This window comes from Lutjanus erythropterus, chromosome 19 (assembly GCF_056507025.1).
Source record: "Lutjanus erythropterus isolate fLutEry1 chromosome 19, fLutEry1.hap2, whole genome shotgun sequence".
Classification (NCBI taxonomy): Eukaryota; Metazoa; Chordata; class Actinopteri; order Lutjaniformes; family Lutjanidae; genus Lutjanus; species Lutjanus erythropterus.
In genome coordinates this window covers 3,935,112-3,946,970 of record NC_139335.1, presented here as the reverse complement: position 1 = coordinate 3,946,970, position 11,859 = coordinate 3,935,112, and the positions used below count along the sequence as shown (strand labels likewise).

Genomic DNA, 11,859 nt, shown 5'->3' with positions numbered 1-11,859 from the left:
GGACAGCAGCCAATCACAGACGAGATGCATTTGATCGACAAGAATACAAACCAATTGAATTGAGATTTGCTCCACTCTCCCCTCCCTAATAAACAGATCCGTCAGATCAAAGTGGAACTGATGAAATACATGAAAATCACTGTTTTACGCTTAAAGGTGTAAGTTGTAACAAATCTCTATATTATGTTATTATTTTTTGTTTTATTGAGACATTTTTTAGTCACGAACAGACGTTTTGCAGGTTCGCAACCCCTTTTCTTTGAGTTTTTCAAATTGCTCTTAGCTCAATGCTTAACCCTCTTGCCTTTACAGATAATTAAAAAGCAACAGGTTTTTACAGTATTGAAGAAATATGTTTGAAGAAACTCTCCAAAATTAAATTAACTGCTCCTTCCTAATTGTGGTCTTTATTTCTTTATTCATTTAAATGTGTCTATTTAGTTTTGAATTTCTAGCTTAATTTTCAATTTATTTAGAATATTTATTTGTCTCTCATTACATTGATTTATTTATCTGTCATTACATTGATTTATTTTGTTTTCATCCATTATATCTTAATGGTTGTTGTTGTTGTTGTTGTTGTTGTTGTTGTTGTTGTTGTCAGCTGTTGAAAAAAATTGTAAATGTGTGTCCAAATCTGGACTGAGGTACATCACTGGTCTGGAGAATCACATAATAGAAGAATTAAAAAGTAAAGTACAATGAATCAGTGGCGTGAGAGTGTGTATGTGGAGTGACATGGCCCTCTAGTGGCTGTATATTGACTGGTACACAGAAACTCTTTTAAAAAAGGTAACATTGTTTTGTTGACTTATAAGCTACATGTTTATCACATGTCTCTGTTAGTGTGTCTAGTAGGTTGCAAATTTTAAGCACTTAATCAATCATTGGTGACATTAATGATCACTTAATCCATTTATTTTTATTAGAAAAACATACAAATTTTGCTTGTACCAAACACCACCAAATGTGTTTTTTCCTCCTCATTCAAAGCTTTATTTCCCCAGTAATAAAATTTACACCTATTTAAAATATCATCTATGGCCCCAACTCGCAATATCTTTTGATAAGCTTTGCAAAGGCAGAACACAGGGATTTCCAATTAAGGGTCAAAGGTCAAATCAGAGGTCAAGATTAACATGTAGAAAAAATAACCTGATTTAAAGCTATAAAACTGCCACACATCCAACTATCTGCCTGTTACTATTTTGGCTTGACAACAACAAAACTTTAAAGTAATTTTTCTCAGTTCTGCACTCTTGAAGGTTACTGTCTTTTTCATTTAGAGCAGCCCAGTCTCCCCTACTCTCTGAATCCTTCGCGGTCCCAGGTTCAGCACCTCGGACAGTGACGTCATGACGCACTCAAGTAATAAAAGATCCACTTGTAGAGCAAGAGAACTGATCTACTGAGTCAGTCTTAAAGTTTTACCTTAAAAGTATTCAACATCAGTGAAGCTTCCAGGTGAGCAGGCACACAAGTGAAAATAACGCACAGATTTCCAAAAATATGAAATCAGGTCATGTATCCATCAGAAATCTATTCACTAGAAATCCTTAGTTCTATTTTGCTGTAGTGTGAATTGTGCAGGTCAGGAGAGAGCAGTGAGTGCGCTCAGCTGTGCATCGCTGATCTGACGGTGCGTGGACCGGCCGAAGCGCGTCTGAACAGAGCTCTGCTCAGTAACCTACTGCTGCTGATATCAGTGACGCAGTTGGACGGCAGCGGCGGTGGCCGGGATCTACGTCTGAGCAGCCTGGCGGGGACAATCCTCCCTCAGATTAGCGCTTGACCCGCAGGATTTGTTGGAGAGGCACCTGATTCACCGGCACGCCGAGTCCGAGCAGACAGAATGAACTAGATTCACATTCATGTTCCACAGGGGCATTTTCCCCACGAGATTCTCCTTCCCTTATATTGTCTAGAATGACTGGACGCATTTTACGCACGGATATCTCCAGGACGCGCGCCCTCTCCAAGTGACCAGCCATGGCAGGTTTTACGCACAGCGCGAAGATGCCGACAGTGAGAGTGTTTAAGAAACTTTCTGTTGGATTTTACATTTCTAGTTAGTTATCTGGGATTTAATAATGTGTGATGTTCCTGCTGCCGGTGGTGGAAACGTCTAATCCCTCCCTGATTACCGCGCACGGATGGATTGCCGGCCAGCCGACTGACACCGGGGCCTAGTCAAATTCATTTAACCGCTATGTTCGCGCTGTGACTGCTGACTTAAAGCCATTTAGCTCAGTCCAGCATCACTTTTAGGCGCCAGCTTCTCCCACCTGGTGCCAAAATGAGGAGAGCTGTCCTGAAAGAAGCCGCCAAACGGTTCCCCTGGCTGGCCAATGTCACTTTGTACGGGTGCTTATTCGCCGGCGGTGACCTTGTCCATCAGCTCATCGCTCAGAAGGAGCGCTTGGACTGGAGACACACTCGCAACGTGGCCATCGTGGCAATTAGTTTCCATGGAAACTTTAATTACTTCTGGCTCCGAGCCCTGGAGAGGCGGTTTCCTGGGAAGTCCGCCGGGATGGTTTTCCGAAAACTCCTGCTGGACCAAAGCTTCGCGTCGCCTTTGGCCACCAGTGTCTTCTACACAGGTGAGATAACCTGATTTCAACTCAGCAAACCAGCATCTGAAGCACAGACACAAAAAAAATACAGTTTGTTTCATTCTAGGCGAAGTGCAGACACACTCTCTGTGCCAGTTTGGATGGAGAAGGTGTGCACTTGAAGAAGAACACTGTAAAAACGAAAAAGTAAAAAAAATAACAAAAATAACAAAAATAAAAACCTAAAAATTTCAAGGCAACTTACTTTAATAGAGTTTTTTTTAGTTCAACTCAAACTCTTAAAGGGATAGTTGGTGTGAAAGCAGCCATGTTTCCATAGTCTCAGCTGTATATATTCATGGTTCCTGTAATGTTCTTGATGACTTCCTGAACCTTCCTCTAGCGCCACCATCAGGAAGTTTTCAAAATGTAAAGGGACAGTTCACCCTCAAAATCAAAAACACGTTTTTCCTCTGGTCTGTACTGTTTATCCATCTAGATCTTTTGGGTGTGAGTTGCAGAATTTTGGAGGTATTGGCATATATATCTCAATATATCAACCAGTATTCTTTAATTAATTAACAATTAATTGATTAATCTGTTATTAATTGACTATTAAGTTAATTGTCAGCTATTTTGATAATCAATTAATTGTTTTAAGTTTGTTAAATGTGAATTTTTTTGGTTTCTTTGCTCCCTTATGACAGCAAACTTAATATCTTTGATTTGTGACAAAACAAGACGTAATCTTAGCCTTTGGGAAAGACTGATTGACATTTTTCAGCATTTTTTGACATTTATGGACCAAACAACTAATCAAGTAATCAAGAAGATAATCGACAGATTTGTCAGTGATGTAAATAATCGTTAGTTGGAGCCCTAATTCTTCATAATATACAGAATATTGCATGTAAACACGTTTTTTACATTGATCTCTCAGAGGTGGTTAAAAATGCTACCTATTTAACTAACAAGTAAAAATAATTTGCATTATACTCTTTAAAAAAATAGTAAATTGGTCAAGCTCTAGTTTGTGGTGATTTTATTATTGTGAAAACAAGTAACCATAACTAAGTGTATCAGAGACAGACATAAAAGTTTTCATCTTTCATTTTATTCAAACAAGAAAGAAAGGTCTCTGGAGAGTTTTAACACACAAACAATGCATGCTGGAAAAACTGTTAAAATTCTGATTATGTTTCTTTAGAAACTTAGTTTAATTGGTTGATTGCTCTCTTACAGTACATTCATTCAACTCATCATTTCAAGTTAAAAGACCTAAAGTTAGTAGAACTCAGGTTTATAAGTTTGGATGTGTTTGGAAAATAAATACTAGAAATTTTAAGAGCAGTCAAGATAAGATAAGATAGAACTTTGTTCATCTTTAAGGAATTTTTTGTGCTAGAGATTGCTCCAAATTTACAGTAACGTAGAATAAAACCAATAGAAAACATTAGAGTATTAAATATAAAGTGTAAATGCAAAGCAACAGTGCCTAATAGAATAACAATAGAAGTAATATAAATTAAGTCAAAAAGTAAGCTAAAATATACCAAATAGAAAAGGGGTATTGGCAATGTCATTGAAAGTAATATTGGCAGGAATATTGACAAGTAATAAAAAGTAATTTTGCACATGATAGTGAATGTATTAATTTTAATAGATAAAACTATTCTATACTATAACATCTATTAAAGTTTTCTCTCTATCAAACATCACATGGGCCAAGATGAGGAGTCATTACACATTTTAGATTGGCTATCCACCCAAACCGTGTGTAAATGTTTCCTCTGTCCTGCAGGGGTGAGCTTCCTGGAGGGGAAGGAGGACATCTTTGAGGACTGGAGAGAGAAATTCTTCAACACCTGGAAGGTAAGGCAGGCCTCGGCCAGCAGCATCAAGCAGAGGAAAGTCACCTTCCCTTCACACACTGCACACAGCGAGGCGAGCTCACAACCAGATTAACCTAGATTGTCCCACTGCTGCTTTTGCACTGTGGGCACGATGCCTGCCTGGCTGGGAGCCAGCCGGGTAATTCAATCCTGTTTCAAGGCGTTCAGGAGCTGAAATCCTGCCAAATGTAAAGCACAGTGTCATGCAGCTTTAATGGTCCTGGTACATATACAGATATTCGGTGGCGCCCAGTGAACAGGCACTGAAAATGTAGTTTATCCACATTTTGTAACCTGTGCAGAGCAGAGTTTGCTCCACAGTAATCCCACAGACTCTTTCTTCACTTTTCCCAGCAGCATGGAAGAAAGACACTGGAACTTCTTGATCTTCTCTGGGTTTTACTCCTGGACAAACTGTACATTTTCTGCCACTAGACAACATCACTGCTAAACTTTAATTCCTCTGCTCTGATCACCAGCACCTGTCTGCTCTAAATGTAGCCACAGACACTCTTTTCTCCATTCTTTCTTTTGCTCATCCACACCAACACTCACAGGGTCGATGGTAAAATAGTTCAGGAGGTAACGCTTCAATTTCCAGGTCCCATAATTTCATGGTAAATAGATGGTAATTACAGAGTAATATATTTGAAATTTCTTAGAAATTACTCACAAAGTACCTCCAAATTACCCCAAATCTCATGGTTATTTAGGAAGTACAACTTTCACATAGTTAGTGGTACTTTGGGGTAAATTTGCAGTTAATTCCAAGGAAAAAAAAAATCCAAATGACCACATACTTACCATGAAATTTGTGGTCTATTTGCAGGTAAATTTAGAGAAATTTCAAATATGTTGCTTTGCAATTAACACAAACTATATCAGAATGGTACTATAGTGCTGCATATATGATGTGACCAAAAAATCTTTTTCTCCAGATGAATGAAAACATGTTTGTTTGTTTCAGAACTCAAGAAATATCACATCATCATGATTTTAATAGTGTTTTTTTTCCCAGTGAATATGAAAATTGTGATGCAAAACTGATCATTTTGTACTAAGCATATTGCCTATTGCAATCTCAGTCAAAATGATCATAATATGACTTTTTTTTACCCAATTGTGCAGCCCACCCACTACAGAGAAATCAAATGGCACATCTGGCCAAGTGATGCTGTCCACGGTACTGAAAGGAGCACTGCAGGACTTAATTCTGGCCTGTTAAATTAGCTTTGTTTTGTTATATATGATCAGATTCCCTGTGTGTTCAGACATAGAAAGGACAAAGAAATGATTACTTATTCGACTTTCACTTAGTGACCCACTAGAAGTGTGTAGTGGTGTCTGTATCTGCAGAGACACTGCAACCCTCTGCCATATTTCCTTATTTTCTCATTATGTGCTGTGCTACCAACTCAAAACATCGGTATCTGACATCCTGGGAGTGAGACTCAACAATCAGCTCTCTTTCTGGTGCGTTTAAGGACAGCTCGGATAGATCCTACTGACCTTTAAAGACAGATGATCTCCAGTGCGCTGACACAGACATGAAAATGACTTTGTTATTCAGTCCAAGAAACTAATCATCCTAAAAATACTAATAAACCTAAAATGCACTCAAAGCCCAATGTGTGTGGCATTTAATCAAAGAAGATTAAACGGGAAGTTTGTGATCAAGCAATTATTGCCACTTCCACATTTCCGGCATTTAATCAAAACTATAAATATCCTCACTGCATGTAAATCATAATAATAGATTTTGCATGAATTTGTTCTTTATGTCTTCAAGAAACTCATCATATCCTATTTTCACTTTCAGACTGGACTCATGTACTGGCCATTCATGCAGGTAAACATCAAAACAATTTCTTGCTTTGTGCATAAACTATTTGTATATCTGACTTGTGTTTTTTGTTTAATAGATTTAAAAAAGGAAGATTATTTAGAAGACCTGAACTGAAATCCAAAATGTTATTATTGGTGTGATATTGACAGGTTATACTGTCAAAGCGCATCTAAATCATCTTAACATAGGCGGGTGACAAACTCTAATTATACTGATGATGTACTGATGAAGAGGAGATACCTCTGAGATTGAGTACTTTTTAAATTAATACCTGTAAATACCTGTATGACTTTGTTTAAGTTAAAAATTCAACCTACTTTTTTTAGTCCAACCATTAAGAGATTAATCTGACACTCATTATTTCATGCAGGAGATTAAACAAAACTGATAAACCTGATAGTGATTCACACTAGATATTTTTAAATTGAATCAACATAATTCCATTTATCTAAGTGACACTGAATGTTTAAGTCAAATAAATCATTCTTCAGAGAGTCAAACTATTTATGTATGTGTCAAGTCATTTTCAGTGTGAACACATGTACGTATGCAGCTTTATATTTTCACACTATGAACCTTTGCAAGCTCTGGTCGGTTATTGCATGTAATCTCACATTGAGTCCCGGGTGTTTTTGGTATTTTTTAACCTGGGTCAGCCTGTCAGACAGACTGTCAGCTTGATGCATGAATTTGATACAAATAAGAAATAGTTAGACCTTAAACTTACAGAGTTGTATTAGACATGACATAGCATGCATGTCTATACAGTTTCTTAACCATTTTCACAGCCTGTTTTCTGCCCTCTCATCTCACTGCGTCTCCACAGTTTCTGAACTTTGTCCTGATGCCGTTGTACATGCGGACGGCCTTCATGGGCTGCTGCGCCTTCCTCTGGGCCACCTTCCTGTGCTTCTCTCGGCAGAGCGGCGATGGCACCGCCGCCGTGGCTCTGGCCTTCGTCATGGACCCCCGTAAGACCCTGGAGGAGATGCGCGAGGCCAGGCTGGCCCGAAAAAAGCAGAAGATCCAGAGAGAAAACTGAAGGGAGCAGGAGGAGGATGTTTCTGTCTTTCAGGCCTTTGAGGTTTAGAGGAGTTTCCACTTTTGCTTAACTGCACCCAGAAACTGAGAGAAACCACAGAGAGCTGAGGATCTGAGGAGCAGGTCACTGGTTGGAAAAGAAAATCATTGTCACTGAGTACATTTATCTGTCACATACGCACACGGCACTCGCAATGGAATCTGATGGTTGCACTGATATGACCAATAACATAATTAGAAGTTGCTGAAGTGTTGATATTTTCCTCCTGTGCTGAATATTTTGACTTGAGGAAATTTGGTAAATGCATTTGGATTTTATTAGTATTTGTAGAGATTTTGTCCTAATAGAAGTTCCATGTAAAGGGTTAAATTATTAAAATTCCTTCTCAGGAGATTATGAATATTCACAAGCACGCAAGTTGTTGAGAAATTTGCTGCAGCCATGACATCGTGTTGAGCTTGTATGTTACCAGAAAATACGGTTTTCCTGAGACAGTGACTGAAACTGGATGATAACACTTTAAATTACATTTCAGAACAAGTAGGTTGAATTTAATAAATTAAAATGATGGAAATATACTTAATTCTTAGTTGGCATGCACATAATATAACATCCACAAAGAGTTGTTTTTCCCAATGTCCACTACCCTGGACATTACGGCTTTTATTTGAGTAAATATGGTTTACACATTTGGATATCACTAGTATTTGTGGATATTTTGTCCTTATTGAGTTTCTAGAGTAAAAGGTTAACTTATTAAAATTCCTACTCATGGCATCAGGAATATTCACACGCAAGCAACTTGTTGAGACATTTTGTTTTGGACCAAAGCAACAGATTGAAGAATTGGGCAACACTAAAATAGTTAAAGTAGAATGAATTTATAGGATGTGATGTCTGAGTGCACCTTAAGCAGATATTCTTGTTTACAGTTGCAGTGATGAACAAATAATGCTCTTGCCTCCAAACCTCAAGGGTTTCCACTGAAATGAGATTTGATCCATGAACTGGTTACTTTAAAGGACGGTTCAGCTGTGATGGAGGACTGTGACTGGTTGCTGTACTGGTGGCGCTGGTTTTACGTGAGTCCACAGTGCAGTGAAGCTCCTGAGATCAGATTTAAGGGCTCAATATTTCTGCATTACACTAGCTGTGCCTTCTGAGACTGTTCCTGACCACAGGTCTGCGAGCCTGAAGTGTTTGACTGACTGCAGACAGTCATTAGTAATAATCAATACAATGAGGTTTGTATATATTTTTGTGTGTGTTTAAATGGAGTTCCTGCATTTTTTTGGGGGGTGCACTGATGTATCAGCTGATCACATGGAGGAGTCTGAGGCCTGAAAGTGTATTAACTGTTCCAAATCCAAAGGGTTCATCATCTGGGGAGCAAATATGTGCCCATTAAAGGGACAATTCACCCCAAACTTAAAAATAGATATTTTTCCTCTGGTCTGCAGTCATATTTATCAATCTACAGTTGTAGATAGTTTTGGTGTGAGGTGTTGAGTTTTGGAGATGTCATCCTAGTTTCATTATGTTTGGGAAAAGGCAGACATCTCTACGGACAATTTTTCCAAAACTTGTGAGCTCACACTAATACATCCATGATTAATAGCGCTACAGATTTTGGGGTGAACTGTCCCTGTAAATTTTATAATGTGGAGAGGAAGAGTCAGGGTTCATGAATATCAGCAGATACTATGGAAACATGGCTGTTAGTTTTTAATGGTGCTTTCACCCCTGAATGTCCAAACCAAAGTCCGTTGTCTACGTTCGATCCGTTAGTTTGAGTTCACATTGTAATTATGTGAGCGCACACATCCTGTCATGATCAGCTTTGTGAGCTGCAGCTCCCTTTACTTGACATTAGTTGGTTTCTGTTGTGGTTGTCAGTTCATTTCCCCTCTCATATCACTCAACCGATGGTCCTAATTTTTTTTGTGCACATGCATGACTGTATGTTGAAGAATCTCTGTGGTTCAGAATTAATGAAAAAACCTTGAAAAAACTTTTTTTTTTAAAATGACTTTTATGCCTTTATGTTTTTGTGGCCGGTCATTCCATTCTTGTGAAGGTGATATTTCAAGAATGCCTTGCAGACATCAATTCATACGCTAAAGATGACAAAATTACACACATATCTCCAAATGGATAAAGTGATGAGGTGATGACATTTATATACAATGTTATTGCTGGATTTGAATCCTGGTACCTCAGGGCTGTGGTCCGCTGTCTGTCCATCAGCTACAGTGACACTTAACGACACCTACATCTTAATGACATGGTTATGACAGTGTAATGACAGTCTAATGCGCACCACTTAAAAGTGTTACCAATATATCTGAATACACACACAATTCTTATTAGTGGGTCTTTTTGTGGACTGTGTTGATAATAAAATATCCAGAGAATCATGATGCAACTGGAAATCCTCTGTAGGCTGAATCCCTGTTTTGTAATTTTGGGACAAACAAATGATCCAAAGTTTAGCACTTCCAGTCAAAAGGGCTCGTTTTTATGTGTTATTACCAAATGTATCAGTGCATCCCGATTGTGTTGTGTCTCCTAGTATGACCTGTGAAGCTACAGTATCTTAATCCTGTCCTCTTACTTGAAACATCACATAGGTTGCCATCAGCCCAGATACCTTATCAAGTAACACATCACCTACCTAAAACAGACCCATGAATCACTCGCGTTTAGATTTTAATTATGTCCTAGTGAAGCTGAAAGATTTGTGACTTATATTATTATTTATCCAAAAGACAGCAAAGACAATGGAAGATATAATTTCTGAATATATAGCACGGTTATTATAATAACTCTGGATGCATTTATGTAATATTGTACTTTCATGGACAGCATGTACCTGTCAGTTACACTAGGGAGGACCAAGTTTATACTCACTTTTAGAGGTTTGGACACAGCCCTTCTGTAGAAATGCTTTAAGTGAATGACAACATAGACATTCTGTGTTTCCATGTAAGAAACAAAAATAAAACTTTAAAGAATGCTCAATAATAATGAAAGAACTTTGTGTGAAAGTCTTTATTGATATGGATTTGGACGACAAACTGTGAGAACCTCAGCTGTTTTGTTGCAGTAGTATTTTGATATGTTCAGAAACAGGATCCTTATTTGGTGTGTGAACATTTTGTCATTTTGACCAGACAGGTAATCTGTATAAACCAGTAAAATTCTTGCTTTATACGTTTCCTCTTTTCTGTCAAGTGGATGGGATCATGTCCCACAGATTCAGATGAGATTTGATGCTGGAAAAGCTTGAAAAAGCGCACTGATAATGCAAAAATGCTTGAATTCGACTTTGGAAAAGGTGTAGGAACCCTGAAATTGTGATTTTAGCTGATATGTGCAAATCTGATTTTGATGACCTCAGAGCAGACAAAGTCTTGGGGACTCCCCGTGATTTCTGACACCGTCCTATTGGGGGCTCGAACCTCAGGTGGGGAACAAATGTGCTAGATACGCCTTCAGAGGGTACAATACCTACAACAGGATCCCCACCATGTTGGGAGGGAGAACAGGCTGGTAGTTAACACACACACACATGCATGAAATTCATCTCACTCAGCTATAACTATTCCTCAACATATCAAACTATTCTGTAAACAAAATTCCCCCCTTTTGTCAGTGCAGGTCAAAGACACATGTCTGTAATCTGCTGTCAGTGTGGACAAGACTGTGAAAACGTGTAGCCCAGATATGAAGCAAGGACAGAGAGGATTGGAGTGTATAACAGCCTCATGCTCTAGTGATGGTGCGTGTGGATTAACCAGGATCAGATAGGCCTGCTTAATCCCTCTGAAAAGGACAGAGTTGAACCAGTGTGACCTCTGACCCCAACAACAGGAAGTGAAATTCCCCAATCAGAATCAAGGATGCTGTCAGGTGCCGCCCTCCTTCAGTACCCCTCAGAAACATAACTAACCATACTGTACATCATGTAAGTGGCCAGATGCAGAGCAGGAAGCAGAGGATTAAAATACAACACACTCGCCCACATTCAGGTCCAATAATTGGGAATATTAAATAATAAAAATGTCAAACAGAGAAATAAAAGGTGGCAAATGAGTTATGGAAGCATAAACTGAACAGAAGATCATCAAAATGATGAATGAAATACAAATGGGAATATATTATATATAGCAGCAAAGATATCTGTAGAATTTCTCTGAGCTGTTCTTAAATGCACCAGAAAGATGCCAGGATGTCTAATACTGTCATTTTGGGTTGGTCCCGAGCGCAGATGGCTGGGTATCTGCTGTTACAGACACCAGCACACTTCTAGTTGGTCATGATTGAAAGGGATTATGGTTATATAAGTCTATACATTCTTTTGTAGGAAAATGTTGCATATGCTTTGACAGTGCTTCAGCGTTACTTCTTTGATAAAATAAGATAGAAGCAGCCAGTACTGATGCTGATGCTGATATGTTGGTCTATTTGTTTATAGATTAATAAATTAATTTGTAAACAAAGAAATTATTAATGCATTTTTTA

At 38.4% G+C, this 11,859-nt stretch overlaps 1 protein-coding gene across 1 annotated transcript; it reads left to right on the top strand.

Annotated features, from left to right (window-relative positions):
• The first annotated feature begins 1,802 nt into the window (after positions 1–1,802).
• mpv17l (MPV17 mitochondrial membrane protein like) lies at positions 1,803–7,614 on the top strand. The gene is made up of 4 exons (XM_084744038.1): positions 1,803–2,603; positions 4,357–4,427; positions 6,267–6,296; positions 7,120–7,614. The coding sequence occupies exons 1-4, from the start codon at positions 2,297–2,299 to the stop codon at positions 7,333–7,335; spliced, it is 624 nt and encodes a 207-aa protein (XP_084600164.1). The 5' UTR covers positions 1,803–2,296; the 3' UTR covers positions 7,336–7,614.
• The last annotated feature ends 4,245 nt before the right edge of the window (positions 7,615–11,859 follow it).

Bases quoted from the DNA above. Each gene is read 5' to 3' on its own strand.
- mpv17l (XM_084744038.1), top strand. From the start codon at position 2,297: ATGAGGAGAGCTGTCCTGAAAGAAGCCGCCAAACGGTTCCCCTGGCTG. The intron at 4,428-6,266 runs GTAAGGCAGGCC...TTTCACTTTCAG, and splicing joins AATTCTTCAACACCTGGAAG to ACTGGACTCATGTACTGGCC. The intron at 6,297-7,119 runs GTAAACATCAAA...GCGTCTCCACAG, and splicing joins TGTACTGGCCATTCATGCAG to TTTCTGAACTTTGTCCTGAT.